This window comes from Halichoerus grypus, chromosome 12, assembly GCF_964656455.1.
Source record: "Halichoerus grypus chromosome 12, mHalGry1.hap1.1, whole genome shotgun sequence".
NCBI lineage: Eukaryota > Metazoa > Chordata > Mammalia > Carnivora > Phocidae > Halichoerus > Halichoerus grypus.
Window position 1 is genome coordinate 48,502,572 of NC_135723.1, and position 20,697 is coordinate 48,523,268.

Below are 20,697 nucleotides of genomic sequence, written 5' to 3' on the forward strand. Positions count from 1 at the left end.
AAAAGGTGTTTGCTACTCACAAAATTTGCAAACAGCATTTTCTATCTGAAGGTTTCATATTTTACTATCTTAATGAGAGTTAATTATTGAAGAATTGATTTCCTCAATGTTATTATAGTCTAATTAATCAATTTTATCTTTATGATTAGGGATTTTTGTGTACCATTTAATATTTTTACCTACTCTAAGGTTATAGAGATATGTTACTATGCTATTTGCTGGAATCTCTATTAGTTTTCCATTCACTTTTAAATCTACAAGCCCTTAACCCCAGAATTAACTTTTTATGGTGTGAAATATTTGTCAAGTTAATTTTTCCTATTCCGATGTGGAAATCAAATGTTTCCAAGACCACTTATTGAAAAGACAGCCTTTTCACACAGCTCTGCAGGGACACCTTTGTCACAAATCAAGTATATATATATATATATGTATATATATGCATAGATCTGTTTCTAGGTTCTCTGTTCTAATCTTTGTGCCAATAAAGCATGTCTAATTCCTGTAGCTTGATAATAAATCTTGACAGCCAGTAGAGCAACTACTGCCATTTTTTTTTTAACCTCAAGACTGTGTTGGCTATTATAGATCCTTTGCATTTCCATATACATATATCTTGGAAAGAGGCTGCCAAATTCCAGGAAGAAATCTTTTACAATTTTAATTCCAACTGTATTAAATATGTAAATCAATTTGGTGTGAAATTATAATCTTTATAATACTAAGCTTTCTAATTTATGAATAAAGTTATCTCTCCATTTATTTAGTTCTTTCGTTATTTTTCATAATATTTCAATAGTTTGATAGTTTTTTGTTTTTTTTTAAGATTTTATTTATTTGACAGAGACACAGCGAGAGAGGGAACACAAGCAGGGGGAGTGGGAGAGGGAGAAGCAGGCTCCCCACCGAGCAGGGAGCCTGATGCGGGGCTCAATCCCAGGACCCTGGGATCATGACCCGAGCGGAAGGCAGCTGCTTAACAACTGAGTCACCCAGGCGCCCCAGTTTGATAGTGTTTTAAAGAGATTTTTTACTCATTTAAGTTTTTATTTTAGTTTCAAGTTAGTTAACATACAGTGTTGTATTAGTTTCATGGGTAGGATGTTGTGATTTGACAATTCCATACATCACTTGGGGATCATCACAAGTGCGCTCCTTAATCTCCATCACCTATTTCACCCATCCCCCCCCCCCTTCTGGTAACCATCTGTTGTTCTCTATAGTTAAGAGTCTGTTTCTTGGTTTAACTCTCTTCCTCTCTCTTCTTTTCCCTTTGCTCATTTGTTTTGTTTCTTAATTCCACACAAGAGTGAAATTATATGGTATTTGTCTTTCTATGATTGACTTATTTCACTTAGCATTATATTCTCTAGCTCCATCCACGTCATTGCAAATGCAAGATTTCATTCTTTTTTATGGTGGAATAATATTCCACTATATATATATATATGTGTATATAAACACAATATAACGTAGTGATATATTATATTATACATTATACACACACAATACAACGTAGTGATATGTTATACATTATATATAAACTACATATTATAAATTTTATATATATATCTCATCTTCCTTATCCATTCATCAATCAATGGACACTTCTTGAGCTGCTTCCATTATCTTGGCTGTTGTAAATAATGCTGCTATGAACATAAGAGTGCATGTATCTCTCTGAATTAGTGTTTTTGTATTCTTTGGTTAAATACCTACTAGCGCAATTACTGTTTTTCACAGTGGGGGCACCAGTTTGCATTCCATCAACAATGCAGGAGGGTTCCTTTTTCTCACATCCTCAACACCTGTTGTTTCTTGTATTGTTGAATTTAGCCACTCTGAGAGGTACGAGGTGGTATCACATTGTAGTTTTGATTTGCATTTCCCTGATTATAAGTGATGATAAGCATCTTTTCATGTGTCTGTTGGCTATCTGGATATCTTTGGAGAAATATCTGTTCATGTCTTCTGCCCATTTTTTAATTGGATTATTTGTTTCTTGGGTGCTGAGTTTTATAAGTTCTTTATGTATTTTGGATACTAACCCTTTATTGGATATATCATTTGCAAATACATTCTCCCATTCCATAATGTGACTTTTAGTTTTGTTAATTATTTGTGTACAGAAGCTTTTTATTTTTATGTAGTCCTAACAGTTTACTTTTGCTATTTTTTCCCTTACTTCAAGGGACCTAGCTAGAAAAAAGTTGCTATGGCCGATGTCAGAGAAGTTACTACCTGAGTTCTCTTCCAGGACTTTTATAGTTTCAGGTCTTGCATTTAGGTTTTTAATTTATTTTGAATTTATTTTTGGTGTATGGTGTAAGAGAGTGGTCCCGGTTTCATTCTTTTGCATGTAGCTGACCGGTTTTTCCAACACCATCTATTGAAGAGACAGACTGTTTTTTTCCCATTGGATATTCTTTCATGCTTTGTTGAAGATTAACTGACCACATAATTGTGGACTTATTTCTGGGGTTTCTATTCTGTTCTATTAATTTATGTGTCTACTTTTGTGCCAGTACCATACTGTTTTGATCACTAAAGCTTTGTAATATAACATGAAGTCCAGAATTGTGATGCCCCCAGCTTTGCTTTTCAAGAGTGCTTTGGCTATTCAAGGTTTTTTGTGGCTCCATATACATTTTAGGATTTTTTGTTCTAGTTCTTTAAAAAAAAAGCTCTTGATATTTTGATAGGGATTGCAGTGAATGGGTAGACTATTTTGAGTAGACATCTTAACAATAATTGTTCTTCCAATCCATGAGCATAGAATATCTTTCCATTTCTTTGTGTTGTCTTCAATTCCTTTCATCAGTTTTTTTACAGTTTTCAGAATACAGTTCTCTCACCTCTTTGGTTAGGTTTATTCCTAGGTACTTTATTATTTTTGATGCAATTGTAAATGGAAATGTTTTCTTAATTTCTCTTTCTGCTGCTTCACTATTGGTGTATAGAAATGCAACAGATTTCTGTATATTGATTTTATATCCTGTGACTTTACTGAATTTGTTTATCAGTTCTAGAAGTTTTTTGGTGGAGTCTAGGGTTTTCTATATAGCATATCACATCATCTGCAAATAGTGAAACTTTTACTTCTTCCTTACCAATTTGGATGCCTTTTATTTATTTTTGTTGTCTGATTGCTGTGGCTAGGACTTCCAGTACTATATTGAATAAAAGTGGTAAGAGTGTACATCCTTGTCTTATTCCTGACCTTATATGAAAAGCTCTGTTTTGCTGCATTGAGGATTACATTAGCTATGGGTCTTTTGTATATGGCCTTAATGATGTTGAGGTACATTCCCTCTATTCCTACTTTATTGAGGGTTTTTATCTTAAATAGTTGTTGTACTTTGTCAAATTCTTTTTCTGCATCTATTGAAATGATCATATGGTTCTTATCCTTTCTCTTACTGATGTGATATATCATTGCTGATCAATTTGTGAATATTGAACCACTCTTGCAATCTAGGAATAAACCCCACTTCATCCTGGTGAACAATCTTTTTAATGTATTGTTGGATTCAGTTTCCAGTATTTTGTTGAGGATTTTTTAATCTATGTTCATCAGAGATATTGGCCTGTAGTTCTCTTTTTTGGTGGGGTCTTTATCTGGTTTTGGCATCAGTGTAATGCTGGCCTCATAGCAAGATTTGGGAAGTTTTCCTTCCTCTATCTTCTGGAATAGTTTGAAAAGAATAGGTATTAATTCTTCTTTAAATGTTTGGTAGAATTCTCCTCAGAAGCCATCTAGTCCTGGACTTTTGTTTGGTGGAAGTTTTTTGATTACTAATTCAATTTCTTTTCTGGTTATCAGTCTGTTAAAATTTTCTATTTCTTCCTGTTTCAGTTTTGGTAGGTTATATGTTTCTAGGAATTTACCCATTTCTTCTAGGTTGGCCAATTTGTTGGCATACAGTTTTTCATAATATTCTTTTATAATTGTTTGTATTTCTGTGGTTTTAGTTGTTATTTCTCCTCTCTCATTTGTAATTTTATTTACTTGAATCCTTTCTCTTTTTTTCTTGATAAGCCTGACTAAAGGTTTATCAATTTTATTGATTTTTCAAAGAACCAGCTCCTAGTTTCATTGATCTGTTCTACTGTTTTTAAGTTTCTAGATCATTTATTTTAGCTCTAATCTTTATTATTTCCTTCCCTCTTCTGGCTTTAGGTTTTGTCTCTTGTTCCTTTTCTAGCTCCTTTAAGCGTAAGGTTAAGTTGTTTAGTTGAGATTTTTCTTGCTACCTGAGGTAAGCTTGTACTGCTATAAACTTTTCCCTTAGGATTGCTTTTGCTGCATCCCGAAGGTTTCAAATCGTCATGTTTTCATTTTCATTTCTTTCCATGTGCTTTTTTATTTCTTCTTTTATTTCCTGGTTCATCTATTCATTGTCTAGTAGCATGTTTTTTAATCTCCAAGTATTTGTGTTCTTTCAAGATTTTTTTGTTTTGTCTTGTGGTTGACTTTTAGTTTCATAGTGGTGTGGTCAGAAAAGGTATGATTTTAATCTTTTTCAATTTATTGTGGCTTGTTTTATGGCCTAATATGCGATCTATTCTGGAGAATGCTCCATGTGCACTTGAGAAGAATCTGTATTCTGCCGTTTTAGGATGGAATGTTCTGAATATATCTGTTAAACCCATCTGGTCCAGTATGTCATTCAAAGGCACTGTTTCAACTGATTTTCAACTTAGATGACCTATTGATGTAAGTGGGGTATTAAGGTCCCCTACTATAATTATATTTTTATCAACTAGTTCCTTTATTAACTGTTTTATGTATTTGGGGGCTCCCATGTTGGGTGCATAAGTATTTACAATTGTTATATCTTGTTGGATTATCCCCTTTTTTTATTATACAGGGCCCTTCTTTGTCTCTTGTTAAAGTCTTGATTTAAAGTCTATTTTCTCTGATGTAAGTATTGCTACTCAGGCTTTCCTTTGACAATCATTTGCATGATAAATATATCTCCATTTCCTCACTTCAATCTGCAGGTGTTTTTAGGTCTGAAATGAATCTCTTCTAAACAGCATATAGATGAGTCTCTTTTTAAAAAATCTATTTTGTCACTCTATGTCTTTTGATTGGAGTGTTTAGTCCATTTACATTTAAGTAATTGCTGATAGATACATATTTATTGCCATTTTATTACCTGTTTTGTGGTTATTTCTGAAGATTTTCTCTGATCCTTTCTTGTCTTGTCCATTTAATGGTTTGCCAGTTTTCTTTAGTGATATATTTGGATTTCTTTCTTTTTATTCTTTGCATATTTATTAGTGATTTTTGATTTATGGTTACCATTTGGTTTGTATATAATATCTTTTGCATATAGCAATCTGTATTAAGTTGATGGTCATTTTACTTTGAACCCATTCTTTCTTTACTCCTCTCCTTCCCATGTTTTAAGTATTTGGTGTCATATTTTACATCCTTTGTGTGTGTGTGTGTGTGTGTGTGTGTGTGTGTGTGTGTGTGTGTGTGAGGTCCTTGACTGATATTTTACAAAAATATTCATTTTTAACACTTTTGTGTTTCCTACCTTAGTACTGTCACTGTTGGTCTTTCCTTTCCACTCAAAGAGTCCCCTTTAATATTTCTTTCAGGGCTGGTTTAGTGGTCATGAACTCCTTTAGCTTTTGTTTGTCCGGGGAACTCTTTATTTCTCCTTCTATTCTGAATGATAACCTTTCGAGATAGATTATTCTCAGCTGCAGATTTTTCCCATTCAGCACTTTGAATATACCATGCCATTCTCTTCTGGCTTGGAAAGTTTCTGCTGAAAAATCCACTGATAGCTTTATGGGTTTGTATGTAACTATCTTTTTTCTTGTTGCTTTTAATTTTTTTCTTTATCACTATATTTTGCCATTTTAATTATATGTCTTGGTGTGGATCTGCTTTTGTTGATTTTTTTGGGGAGTTCTCTGTGCCTCTTGGATCTGGATATCTGTTTCCTTTCCCAGATTAGGGAAGTTTTCAGATATTTTCTCTTCAAATACATTTTCTGCCTCCTTTTCTTTCTCTTCTGGGACTCCTATAATGCTAATGTTATTGGATTTGATGGAGTCACTGAGTTCCCTAAGTATAATCTCCTTTTGCACAATTCTTTTTTCTCTCTTTTGTTTACTTGATTACTTTCTATTACTCTTTTAGGTCTTGTTCCTTTGCTTCTTCCAGCCTGCTGTTCATTGCATCAAGCTTGTTCCTAATCTCATTCATTGCACTCTTCATCTCTGATTGGTTCTTTTTTTTATCTCTGTCTCACTGGTGTCTTCCACTCTTTTCTCAGGTTCAGTGAATATCCTTATGATCATTGCTTTAAAAACCCCATCAGGCATGTTATTTGTATCTGTTTCACTTAGATCTCTGGCTGTGGCCTTGTCCTTTTGTTCATTTGGGACAAATTTTTCTGTCTTCCCATTTTGTCTAAGTCTCTGCGCCTGTTTCTCTGTGTTAAGAAAGTCAGCTACATCTCCTGTTCTTCAGGGTAATGGCCTTACAAAGAGGAGGTCCTGTAGTGCCCTGCCATGGAGGGTCCCTTGTTCCCCAGGGCCTGGCACTTCCAGAGGTGTCTCCAATGTGTGCTGTGTGTGCTCTGCTGTTTTGTCCTAACTGCTTTATCCTTCAGGCCAGTCATCTACAGAGGCTTTCTTTGCCTGTTATAGGCAGTGTATGGTCCCTGGCCTGAATGTGGTGTGTTTTAACTAGGTGTGCTCTAGTGTGCTTGGGAGATAAGACCTGTCATCACTGTCGCCAGAACTGAGACTTCACAAAACTCTCGGGTTGGGAGATGCAGTATGAGTAGGGGTTTTGGCTGGGCTTCTGTGCAGAGGGCCCACAGCACTGGGACTGAGGCAACCCAGACTGGGAGGAGGGGTTCACTAGAGCATGGTGGGGGGCGGGCTTGGTGTAAGTAAGTTAGGAAACCAGTGTCCTTGCTTCTCACAGGTGGCCCTGTGCTTACGCTGAGGGTCCAGAGAGGGAAATGGCACATGCCAGTTCCTTTGTTCCCAGAGGGGTCTCTCCATAGATGCTGCCTCTCTGGGACTTGCTCTGAGATGAGCAAATAACCTCTCCACTGTGTGCCTCAGGCAGTTTTCAGATTGCTATTTCCAGTCTGTATGTCTGCACACTATTTACCCTGCCTTCTTTCCAAAGAGCAGCCCCAGTGCCCCAGGGCTCTCATTGAACCAAGCTTGCTGATCTTCAGAAGTCTAGGCTTTAAGCCCCTTTCCTTGAAAAAGCACAAAATTTGGCCCCTCTCCTTTCCAAGCCAATTGCTATGGGATTTATTTTCCCCATGCACTCCCCTGTGTGCTAGTCTGTCTCTCACCCTTCTCTGCCACCACATTTCCCTCCCCACTACAGAGGTCAGCATCCATTTTTCTTCCAAACTGCGTCTTTGCATTGCCTACTTTCTTCGATGAGGCCTCTTCTCTACCTTTATTTGTGGAGTTTGTTCTGCCAGACGTCAGGTCGATTTCTAGGGTATTTAGGATGATTTGATAGTTATCTTGTATTTCTGGGACAAAGTGAGCCTAGGGTCCTCTTAATCTGCTGCCACACTCCCACAGCCTACTCATTTTTTAGGATTGCTTTTTCTTAGTATTTAATGTATTTCATGCAATTGCATAGAGTTTTTTATTTGCTAGTGCATAAAAATGCAGTTGATGGCCATTTCTCTAAAATTTTTCCTAAATTCATCTATTAATTTGAATAATTTTCCAACAGATTCTTTGGATTTTTTCATTAATTCATTAGTTATATTTATTAGATTGATTAATATAAACTAATTTTATAATTGATCTATTAATTTCTTTCAAATCCTTATGCCTTTTATTTCTTTTTCTTTCCTTCCTCCATTGATTATTTGTGGCAGAATGTTAAATAATAAGCATATCCAACTCGTTTTCAACTTCAAAAGGAAATTTTCAACATTTCACTATCAAATGTGAAGCTTGCTGTAGAAGTCTGTATAAGTAACTTTTGCTTCACCTTTATTTTTGCTATATAATATTATAGGTTGGTTGTACTTTTCTTTCAGCACTTTAAAAACATCATTCCATTCTCTTTTGGCTTCTACTATACTGGATTGGAATGACTTATCTATATCTTAGTATGTGTTTCCAAATAAGGCCAGAGGCAGTTTTGATTTTAAACTAATTATACACAATAAGATTGATTTAATATACCATAAGATATATTATGACAAAATCGATAGCCTGCTTTTTGGCCTGTTTATCTGTATGCATGGAGACAAAATAAAATCTTCATTAAAAAAATGAAACTGTACTATTGCTATTAGCTTATTGCTACTTCTTGTAAGTGTATGCAACCAGTAGAATTGTGATCTTTAAAATGTGAGATCCTGATTCTCTGGATCTGGGTAATTATTTCATTGGAACCTGTGACTCGTTTTTCCATTTTCTCTTTTTATGGCTCAATATGTACTTTATTTCTAGTCTAGAAAAGTAGGGATAGAGAGCCAAACAAAATAAATAATAAACACAACTTTTAAAGTATTGAAGGAAGTAAGTTTAAATTTCTATACACTGTTTACATATGCTTATGTGAAATGTATCAGATGCATCATTCTTTACCAAGTGTTTATAGTGAGTGCATATTCTAAACAGTTCCATTAACTAGTATGTTCATTTCTAACTTGATGATTTTGATCGTGATAAAACTCCAGAATCTGCTGCTATTCCAGAACATCCATTAAGCTTTCTTTGGGAAAGTGACATACCATCGATACAAACTAAGTGTATGTTTTCTGTATTTCTATATGTACAATTTCTTGAAAGGAATGCTATTGATTACCCACTTGATAAGCAATTATACTACAACAAAGATAAAAATCTTAAGAATGACTTATTTTTTTGCAGTTTTTCACAAAGTTACAATATAAATTCTATAATATGTGAATTCAGGAGTCACATTGCTTGGGTTTGTGTTGTGTTCTATCTCTTACTATCTGTCTGTCTGACTTTCTTCATCTGCAAAATGGGCTTTATAGTAATTCTTATCTCAGAGCATTGTTGTAAGAATTAATAACATATTCTATGGCACACATTAAGTGCATAAATATTGGTATTGGTATTAATATTAATGATTGATAAATACTAAGCAATAGTGAGTAAGTATTTTTCTATATACTTCCTGCCATAAAAGCATTTTAAAATTGTGCAGGTGAATATATTTTCTGGCTAGGGTAGTATTTAATACAAGTTTCTTTAAATATGCTGTGTGAGGAAAAGGACATAAACTTTAAGTACACAGTACATACATTCTGGCATATATTGTGAAGTGTTCAATGGAAAGGAAAAGTACTCAAATATGTTTCATATTTTATTAAGTACTCAGAGTTATGGTCTATGTTTTGCCAAATTACTCATTACATTTATAGGTTTTCTTTAATAACCTTGAAAACCTAAATTGCATTTAAAAGGCTTAGATTTAAAATGCACGCTTGATTTTAAAAATGAGAGAAACCGCCACTCTGTTTAATTTAAAATATTGTGAAATTATAGTTTCAACTTTATTTTTAATAAGAAGTATTTGATAAATATCTAAGTTTCACATATATTTTTAAAACATTATAAAATGACATAAAATGAAAGAATTTCACTTCTTGCCTTTGATCCAGAAGAAATCCAATGGAGGTCAATGTCAGGATAATGAAGGCAACCCTCAGAAGGAGTGTGACCTGTGATAGTGCCTGTTGGGGAAAGACAGACACCAACAAATTCTTTAGGAGAGTTACTAAAAGGAGTATCAGAATTTAAAGCTGTCAAGAAAACCAGCCTCAAATTTTATTTTACATTACACCATTTGTCACTGACATTTTTCAAGAAGTTTAAATAAATACACAGAGGATATTTTGGTTTTCCTAATGTCATTTAATTATCTTGCTAGACACTTGGAGAATGAATTAGACACTTCCACAGAGATATTTTGCTTAAAGTGTTCTTTCTAAAAATTCTCCTTTATAGTTTTGACTTTCATAATTCTTTGAAACACCTATGGCCCCACATATGGAGAAATAACTTACATTTTTATGAATAAATAGCATATTCCAATAGCTATTTTTAATATCACTAATTCTTTGTGGTTTCAAACCCAAAACTGTTTTTAATATGGAAAATATTTAAAGGAGAATCTGTTTACGAGTGCAAACACATAAACGGAACATACTGTACAAATACATACTCATATTTGGTGAAATCTATAGGTTCAAAATTACATGTCAAAAGTTATCTTTTAAATTATTGTAACAAAACAACATATTTTCAACATAATTATAAATTATGCATTTTGTTTACATGTCAAAATTTAATAATAATATTTACTAAGCATCTACTATTTCATAGCTTCCATGTTACATGTTACATATACTTCAATTCTTTTTATAGTCCCTACAACCTTACAGATAAGGTATCATTATATCTGCTTCATATATGGAAAAACAAACCAGGAACGAAAGGATTAAGTAATTTTTCCATCATCACACAGAAATAAATGATGCCTCTGAAATTCAAAATACACCTTCTTGACCTCAAAGTGTGACAATGGTGGATAAATCTGAGCAACAAACTTAAAGGGGACGGGGCAGAGATCTAAGCTGAGGTTACATAGCTATTATTTAGGGTCAGATGAATACTGCTTTAGTTTAAAAGTGGATCAGTTAAAGCAAGAAGTTGGATACACATCCCCTGAATGATTCCCCTACAGAAAGAGTGTTCTCATTAAGTGCGATACAACAAAGTGGCTAAAATAGTGATCAAAACATGATGCAAACACTCTTTTTCTTTGCTTTTAATGAAATAAAAAGAGGTAATTTCAACTCACTATTAACTAATATATACACCTAGAAAAATTGCATCTGTCTAAAGTTATAAACAATAAGCAAAAGCTACCAATTGCAACTGCTGTTCACATCCAATACCTCAGCTCCACACCTCCTTATAAATCAACCTTGACCTCATGGCCAACTATAACACCTCCCTATTCACCATCATATGCCTGGATGGCACCCAGAATTGACAGGGATTTAAAACACAGCAATTGTTTAGTAGATGAGTATTGATGAGTAATCAAAAATATGAATAAAAAGTATCAGAATGTTAGGGATATGGGGACAGAGCTAGGTATCAGATATGAGGGAAAGCTCAGTGGACACCAGAATGTTTTAGTGGGATGTTATTTGGGTATATGGAATTCAGCAGTGGCTGCTTTGGGACAGTAAGGCAAAAGTACCAGAAAAATATTTCTTGGTGGTGAAGTAACTAGGTGTGCTTGAGCAGATTAATGGTTGCTTAAGGGAAACATTTTGTCTGTAAAGAAAAATGCTGCTCTTGGGCACCTGGGTAGCTCAGTCGTTGGGCATCTGCCTTCGGCTTGGGTCATGGTCCCAGAGTCCTAGGGTCGAGCCCCGCATCGGGCTCCCTTCTCCACGGGAGACCTGCTTCTCCCTCTCCCACTCTCCCTGCTTGTCTTCCCTCTCTTGCTGTGTCTCTCTCTGTCAAATAAGTAAATAAATCTTACCAAAAAAAAAAAAATTAAAAAAAAAAAAAAAAGAAAAATGCTGCTTTCACCACCACTGCTTCATTTTGATTCCTGAGGAGAAAATTCATATGAAAGAAAGAAATGGTATGTGCCCAAAAACTACAGCATGATTTTAAATGCTCTGTAAGAATATAGGATTTGGAATTATGCATTGAATCTATGAGCCATGTAACCATAGGCAAATTATTTGGCATTTCTAAGGCTCTTTTATGTGTTTGGTACATTTGACATAAAATGAGTTTGGCAGCAACTATAATAAGGTACTGAGAAGAGTGCTTGGCACAAAGCCAACTAATGGTTATGATAGGAATATCATTGTTACTATTTTTAGGCTATACTGATTTTTCAAATGGTACTTAGGTTAACTTTAATGAATTACAATAAAATAAAGAAGCACAAATAAAAGGTCCATTAACTCTTTCCAATATCATTGGAAAATCAGATACAGGATAAAATATATTTTTGAATTTTGGTTAGGGAATTTATGATCCCTTAACCAGAAAAAAAAAAGGGGGGAGGGGAATCCTCTTTGTGCAAATTGCTTCCTGGTTCCTGGAGTCGGAGTGAAAATCAACATAATATGTCTATCTAGCTACCTAGTCAATGCCTCTACCTAGCTAAAAGGCCCCGATACTTACTATGTCTAAAACTGTTTCCTTCCTCCACACTACACATCTCCAGGTTTCTTCTTCTTAGAATGGCACAGTTTTTTAGTTGTTCAAGCAAAAAAACCCCGAAAAACCAAAAAAGCAAAACAAACAAAAGACTGTGACTCATCCTTGACTCTTCCTCTCACTGTCTACTTCTAATACATTAGAAATAAAATGTTGGCAGCATATTTGAAGTACATCCAGGATAAAGGTATTTGTTACAAGCAGCTGTTTTGTGAACAAAAACTTATTCCAATCCAACATGATCTCCACCACAACTTGAAATACTCTCTTAGCTGGTGTCTCCACTTCTAAAATTGCATGTCTACCTATCATGGCCTTCTACCCACAGTTTTACAGCTAGAATGCTGACTCTTATTTTTAAGACATACATCATATCACATCATTATTATGTTCTAAATCCTTCAGGACCTTCAAATTCTACTTAGAATAAAACTCAAAGTCCCTACTCTGGCCCCTACATAACCTACCCCACTATCATATTGTCCACTAGTAATCTCTCTGTCTTTCATATCACAAATTTTGTTCTTCCTTGAACATGACAAGCATCCTTCCCCTTCAAGTCTGTTTTACGTCCTGTTCCTTCTATTGGGGCAACTTCCCCCAGGGATCTTTATGGTTCATTCCTTCATTTCATTCTGGTACTATTCAAATGCACATCCTTGTCTGTCATATGTAAAACAGTACTTTTCCATAACTATCTATACCTTTTTCTGTTATATTGTTCTCCATGCAATACTTCTATACAATTATGCATTTACCCACTTATCACTTCTATACAATTATACATTTGTTTGAGCATTCTCTTGCTTTTTATTTTCTGTCCCACTAGATCCCCCACTAGGATGTAAGCCCCATTAGAGGTTATACTTTGTTATTTACTGTTACATCTCAAACATGTAGAACATTGTCTGGTGCATAGTTAGTACTCAATATGTTTTTGTTGAAAGATTGATCAAGTGAATGAATATTTTATATCTGTGTGTTAATATCCATGCCCTTAATATTAATAATTTATATTAATGGTTTAATCAATAATTGAATATTATAACATTAAATATTTAATTTACTATTAATATTTTAGTTCTTTAAAATTAAAAATAAATTCTATTAAACAAGCTAATGATTTAATACTTCATAATTTAATATTAATAATTTAATATTCATATACTAAATATTTCAAAATGTTAAATTAATCTAAGAGGCAGCAACCTCAGAACTCAAGGTCCTACAGCAGTTGCTGGAAGATATCCATTTTGACACAGTTTCTTTCTTGGATGTTCAGTAAAACTATTTTGGGGGTCATGAAGCCACTCTAAATTATCAGTATTCACTTCAAGATCTCACTGAAATCTGGACACCAACTTTTGCTATACTTGTGATAGAAAACTCTTATTTTTTTTTTCACTAAGAAGCAAGTGAAAATATAAGCTCTATATCTTTCAGTTGTTTCTCAAAATACAAAAGAAAAGAAGAGGTGTTAAAAGACAGTCTCAGAAAGACAAACTCTTTTCATGAGGATTACTTTTTTTTTTAAAGATTTTATTTATTTATTTGAGAGAGAAAGAAAGAGAGAGAGAAAGAGCATGAGCTGGGGTGGGGGGGGCGGAAGGGAAAAGCAGACTCCCCGCTGAGCAGGGAGCCTGATGCGGGGCTTGATCTCAGGACCCCGGGATCATGAGCTGAGCCAAAGGAGGATGCTTAACCAACTGAGCCACCCAGGCACCCCTCTTTACATTAGGATTACTTTTAATGAGAAAATACAACTCCTCAGAACTGTGCATTTTGACTTTGAGTCTCCAAAGCTGAGTTAAAATGTCTAATTTTTACATATTTTCATAAATACAAATGAGATATTAATTCAAATTACAAGCAGTTTTATGGTTGGTTGTGTTTAATATTATTATTAAAGGAGTGGTCTGATAGTGATCAAAGTTTGGGACAATACTAATAACATGAAGATATGTTTAATGTCACAATTAATATTTCATTATTTGTGTAAATGATATTTTTAATGTGCAAAGTCCCACTTAATTATATTTCTTTTTTTTTTTTTTAAGATTTTATTTATTTATTTGACAGAGAGAGACAGCGAGAGAGGGAACACAAGCAGGGGGAGCAGGAGAGGGAGAAGCAGGCTTCCCGCTGAGCAGGGAGCCCGATGCGGGGCTCGATCCCAGGACCCCGGGATCATGACCTGAGCCGAAGGCAGACGCTTAACGACTGAGCCACCCAGGCACCCCTAATTATATTTCTTTTCTTTTTTTTTAATTTTATTTTATTATGTTATGTTAGTCACCATACATCATTAGTTTTTGATGTAGTGATCCACGATTCAATATAGTGTACATGAATTATATTTTTTCAGGGCTCCTAGGTGGCTCAGTCAGTTAAGCATCTGCCTTCAGCTCAGGTCATGATCCCTGAGATCCTGGGATTGAGTCCCCCGTTGGGCTCCCTGCTCAGCGGGGTGTTTGCTTCTCCCTTTCCCTTTTCCCCTCTTCTCACTTGTGCTCTCTCTCACACACACTCTCTCTCAAATGAATAAATAAAATCTTTTAAAAAATCATATTTTTCATTGTAACTCACGATAATTACTTTTCTGAGTTCCTGAAGCCTATGCTTATTTTAACTACCTAGTTAAAATATCCTATAGTACACACTTACTACATTTATTTCATGGCTTTCAGTTATAACTGATGCTCATTTTGGCTCACATTTCCTTTTTTCATATTACTTTGGTTACCACCTAAAAACTTTAGGAAATTAAATTAAATCTCAATGGACTGCACTGGAAAAAAAAAAAAACCAAACAAACAGTAGATAGATACTCCCAAATAAATTCTTGAGAGATTTCACATAAGACCTAAGCTAGATCTAATTTGCACAAGTGACACTGTGTTATGAGAGTACCATTAAATATATTGAATTTTTTTCAAAGAGTCTGTTAAAACTTGTCAACATGAAAACATTAGTTATAAAATTGCAGTGCCCATAATATTTTACAGAATACAGCATACAGGGGAATTCAAAACTATAAAAATCTGTTCCCAAATTTATATTGGATATTCTCAGATGCATCATTAACTTGAAATATATCATCAAATAATCTGTGTTAAAATGTATCTGCAGTTAACTTTACTACACATTCTATTATAAGACTGTGAAAGACTGAAACTCTTTTGAGTGTGTCTATTATTTAAAAGGATAGCATTGCCTTTACAGTTTTACTTTGGAAACACGCTAGTGTGTCCGTATTTTCATTTCAAACGTGTATTCATGGTATCACCCCATGAACTGGACCCTGGCAGCTAAGGAATTGATTTCCCAAGCATTACTAAACCAAAATCAACATAGAAGTCTGTGGGTCATATCACTAAACTAAACACTATATATTTAAATGTATGCATTTCAAGTTTCAGTAAGAAAGGAATGTGCCTTTTACACCTTTGTGGTGGCCATCAAATTGTTTTTTTGACTCTCAAAGTTATTTATACAGAACTTGCACACATAAAACAAGTAAGTATTTATCTACTCTGGTATATGCATAAACAGAAAAGGCTGTGGGACCACAGCAGGGCCCCCAATTACAAGTCAGCCACAACTTTTCTATGTGATTATTGGCTACAGTGAATCTGGAAAAAAAATATTGCTGTTGGATGTTAATGTCTTCATATGCTTTTAAACATCTCTGAGACTAGAAAGGCACTACAGAATCTTACAAATAAGCAACTTTTTTCCTAGTTGCACAGCATGTTTTTAGCAAGGAGAAACATATGTGGGAAACAAGCAAACACACCTTCCAAAATGAATTTGTGTCAGGAACGAAGCTGTCTCCAACTCTAATTCCAGTTTGAAAAGGATTCCAACACTTGGTTTTTCTCTTTGTCAATATATCTATAGGAGTTTCTGTTTTTTATGGCAGGAGAAAAATCTTGTGAAACCTTGCTATAAGTTGCATCTTTTAATATACACTGTGTCTAGCTACATTTTTGCCCAGGAAGTAACCATACATGCTTAAACCATGAACTCTCTTGGTGAACTTAATGTCAAGGGTTTCTATTTCAAAATCAAAATGGGTAAATTTCTAGTTCTGTTTCTATGAATTGGTATAATTTATTTTGGTATTTTACTTAGTACAACTAAAAAAATCATTAATGTAAACTGTATTCAACATTGATAAGTCTATCAAGAGTTCGATATTTAGATGTAGATGATCTAGCTTTTCTTCTGGTCTCTTTCAACCATGGAAACTCTGCGAATACATGCATATTTCAGTCATTATTTAGGTGAAAAAATTAAGATAACAAAGTAGTTTAACAAAGTAATCAGTGATGGGTTACTTATGTAATACTTGAATTTTAGTCTCACCATTATGGTAATTTGGTATCTACACATGCATTGCTAAGAGTGATTTGGTTCATGCTGCTTTTAAGAAAGCTTTGCTCCTGAAATAAATTCTTGAGTTCAAATTTTGTCTCATTTTGAAGCTAAAGGCAAATGAACCCAGCACAACATGTAACTGGTTTCATTAATTGTAGTGCATATACGAAAGAGCAATGAGCCAGTATGTTTCCTACCATCCTATTCTCAAGAATTTCTGGTCACGTTGTATCCTATTTCTTAATTTCACTTCACAAAATGGAAACTAGAATTTAATTCATTGTTTTCTGTTATAACCAGAAAAGTCTATTAAATATTTTACTGTCATTTTTGTAAAAACATTCTCTTTGGACAGAGAGCAAATATGAACTTATCTTTCAAAACTGGGGTCACTACTTGTAACAATGTTTGCTTATTAATTTTAAATGCAAAATCCACAAATACATAAGAATAATACCAATCAGTAAAGTCTTTAAATAAGGTTAAAAATTAAAATGGGCTTTCTTTAATATATTATTCAGTAATGTTTATGATAACTTTCTGTAAACCTATTTTATTTAGTAGGACACACTGTGCCACACACTATTGGCAGCCCAACCAGGAAATAGCCCCCATTTCTTCTGTACTATTACTATGGCTGATTTTATCCAGGTATAAGGAAGAAATGTGCTCAGGGGGGAAGTGAACTCTTTATCCTTGGTATAATTCATTCATGGTTAATTCATGAGCTAGTGTTATTTATTGGTTCAGTGTGGACATGTGAATTCGTCTTGAATAATGACACATGAAAGGACGTTTGCTGGGAAATATTCTGGGGCTTTTTTTCCTCCTTCTTAAATAAAATGAAATTTATAAGATGCTATAGAAGAAGTGAACTTGCTGCTTTTGGTCACAGTCTGTGAGTACAGCAGACTGAAGTTGCTGTCATTATCTTAATGATGATGAAAGCCAAGAGAATGATAGAGAAACCTTTTTGGAACCTCTACATGTTTGAACTGACTAACCAACCCCAGAAACTCTTGCCCTTGAATTTCCAGTTATATTTAAGACACATTTAATTGGATATTCTGTTTCTTAGAGCAGACAGTATCTAAAAGACCCGCACGCCGCAGACAGTTTAAGTAAGGGTATCCCACAGGAAAGTTTACATGTTACTATGCATTTTATAAGTGTTTAAAGAATATTTTTTTGAAAACAAGTTTAAGTCATATATTTATTAGTGAGAAGGATTTATAAACATCTAACATTTGTTATTTTTGCTTACTCAAATCTATTTCCCTTTTTCTATGTACTATAACCTAATTAATTTTCTTTTAAGCCATTCTTTTCTTCCTCTCTGATCCTGAGGATCCTGTGGAGCTGACTCTGTTCTCCCATTCATAGAGTGATGACATTGATTAGTTCCGTGCTATCCAGAACATTAGACTCCAACTTGGAACCTTCACTTCTGGGATTCTTTGTTTGGCAGTATTTAAAACTAGAGCTGCTGGTAGCCATCTAGCCACCACGAAGGCTGAGAGTCTGTAGGAGAATCTGCACTGAGAAAAACATAGCTGCAGGAAAGAATGAGAAAGTTCCTGATGACATTATTTGACTCATTGGATCAGCACTGCCTGATGAAGAAATAGTCCCAAACTCTTCAGTTATAGGAGTTAATAAATTTACCCTGGGTTGAATATCTCTCACATAAAACCAGTGAGTCCTATCTAACACACCCAGTAATCTATTTCAAGTAGGCTTCTTTCTTATAATTCACGATATGGGACGTATGGAATAATTGTAATTGTTCCAGTGGAATTACTATACTAGGATTATTTATTTATTTATTTATTTATTTATTTATTTATAAAGATTTTGTTTATTTATTTGACAGACAGACAGAGAGCACAAGTAGGCAGACAGGCAGGCAGAGGGAGAGGGCGAAGCAGGCTCCCTGCTGAGCACGGAGCCTGATGCGGGGCTTGATCCCAGGACAATGGGATCATAACATGAGCTGAAGGCAGCCGCTTAACCACCTGAGCCACCCAGGCACCCCACTATACTAGGATTATTAAAATGGTATGTAATTATTAAAAATGATTCTATAGGGTTTATATATTAAATTATTAATAGTAATCCTATGGTAGATATATTTTTTCTGCATGTATTATTTATTAATGTCTGTTAGTATGGAGTTTTCATGAACTGATATCTGTAAATAGCACAGACTTATTCTTTGAAAAAAGTTAATTTGTTTTGGTTGAATTCACTATCCACTAATCCATCTGAATTCATCTAATTTTTTTTTGGTTCTTGCATCTTTTTTCTTTTTTTGGACTTATCCACACTATTCTTTATGTCTGAAGATTACTTGTCATGTTTTGTTTTCATCTCATTGTCTTTTAGCACTGGATAGTAGTTCATTTTTTTAAATAATGGATGACTCTATTTATTAATGCACTAATTCTCTCTTAATTTGCCTTTAAACTGCTATTTAAATCATTGACTTTCTCAGGTCTATTATCACATTTTTGTGTGCTAGAAGTTTAATGTGAAGATTTTTAAATGAGCCTTATGATTTTTGATAGTCTTGTTCTTAAGTTTTCATAATTTTAATTTCTTTTTAATTTCATCTTCAGCTTCTTCAAACATACTAAATTTACTAAATTTATGTTTTACTAATTTCCAACATCTGTTGTTTTTGAGAGTTTGATTCTGTTTTTTGTTGTTTCTGCTAAGGCTTTGTCATGATGGCTTGCTTTCTCCCAGTGTGTTTCTGTGTTGTTTAACTCTGAGTTCATCATCACTGTGACTTTATCTTTGGGAATACTCTGACACTTGAGTTCAAGGGGATTGCTCCAAGCATGCTTTGAACATGGTTCTATTAGGCGCGCGAGACCTAATCTGAGAACACTTTAAACTATATTCTTAATTTAGGTTTATAAATCAACAGTTAGTATAAATCCTGGACCCATCCCTGAGTGAGGGCTGGTTTGTGGTTAAAAATTCTCAGGGAAGACTTTTTATTCTGCTTCCCCAAAGCCTAGTCAATATCTTTGGCAAACCATTTGATAGATACTCTTCACAGGAACACTTTGGATATAATCAATTAATTTATATTTAATAGTCTAGGAGAATTAACTTACCTGTTTAAATGGGAGATATTGCCAACATTAAAGTGACATTACAGAAAAAAAATAGAGCACAGCTATAATATTGGGAGCTAATTTCCATTTTCAGACAAAGTGACAGATAATTTTCTCACAAAATTTCCTAGATATTTAAAATGGATACCACCTACAGCTTTATCTGCAAAGGTCTCTTCATAAAATGCTAGCATCAAAGCGGACTGTACAACTGCATAGATCCTTAATAGATGAGACACCGATGATGAGAAGGGAACTTCTTCCCCCGTGACCTAGGAAGATAAGAAAGACATCTTTTCTTTACATTGCTCCCTGACTTATTGCCCTCATTGAAATTCACACTAAGCAGAGAGATGTGCACAAAGAAAAGAAAAGCTTTGCTATTCCTTTTTTTTTTTTTTCCCCAGAATGAATCTAACATTCTCTTGTTTTTGGATAGAAAAACATAAAAGTTCAGAAACTTGTTTTTCATTTCAGAAGCATTATGATTTTGATTTAGTCTGCTTTATAATAAACCAGTGTAAGAATTGAGTCAGCAGTATGTACTGATGATAAACAACCGAAATGAACATTAAAATATGAAATATGAAAATAGGAATACATAAATATGTCCATGATTATACATGAAAGTAAAGAAAAAGAAAAAATGGAAGGTTATTTTACTAATGGAGATAATTATGCCTCAAAGGGAAATACCGGTTTATTGGCAACAACTTTCCTAAACTATAGAGTTTCCCAGAAATACTACAATTCTACTTTTATAATGCAAATTTAGGCACAAATATTACTTTAGAATATTCACTTTGGATTATCTATTGAAAAATAGAAGAAATAATAAATGGATCAGAGTTAACTAAATTTTCTGAGCTGAAATAAGGGAATTATTTTCACCTAATCAGGTTAGCTCATTGTTACATGACTGATTATGAACAACACTAAAAAC

The 20,697-nt window shown here is 34.2% G+C and overlaps 1 protein-coding gene across 1 annotated transcript in view; it reads right to left on the reverse strand.

Annotated features, from left to right (window-relative positions):
* The window catches only part of AGMO (alkylglycerol monooxygenase), a 372,856-nt gene that overhangs the window by 141,517 nt on the left and 210,642 nt on the right, over positions 1-20,697 (reverse strand). Inside the window, exons 11-12 of the mRNA XM_036068884.2 lie at positions 19,910-20,026; positions 9,646-9,728 (exon numbers count right to left, since the gene is read on the reverse strand). Of these exons, the coding sequence (XP_035924777.1) occupies positions 9,646-9,728; positions 19,910-20,026 (200 nt within the window). The remainder of the gene's footprint in view (positions 1-9,645; positions 9,729-19,909; positions 20,027-20,697) is intronic.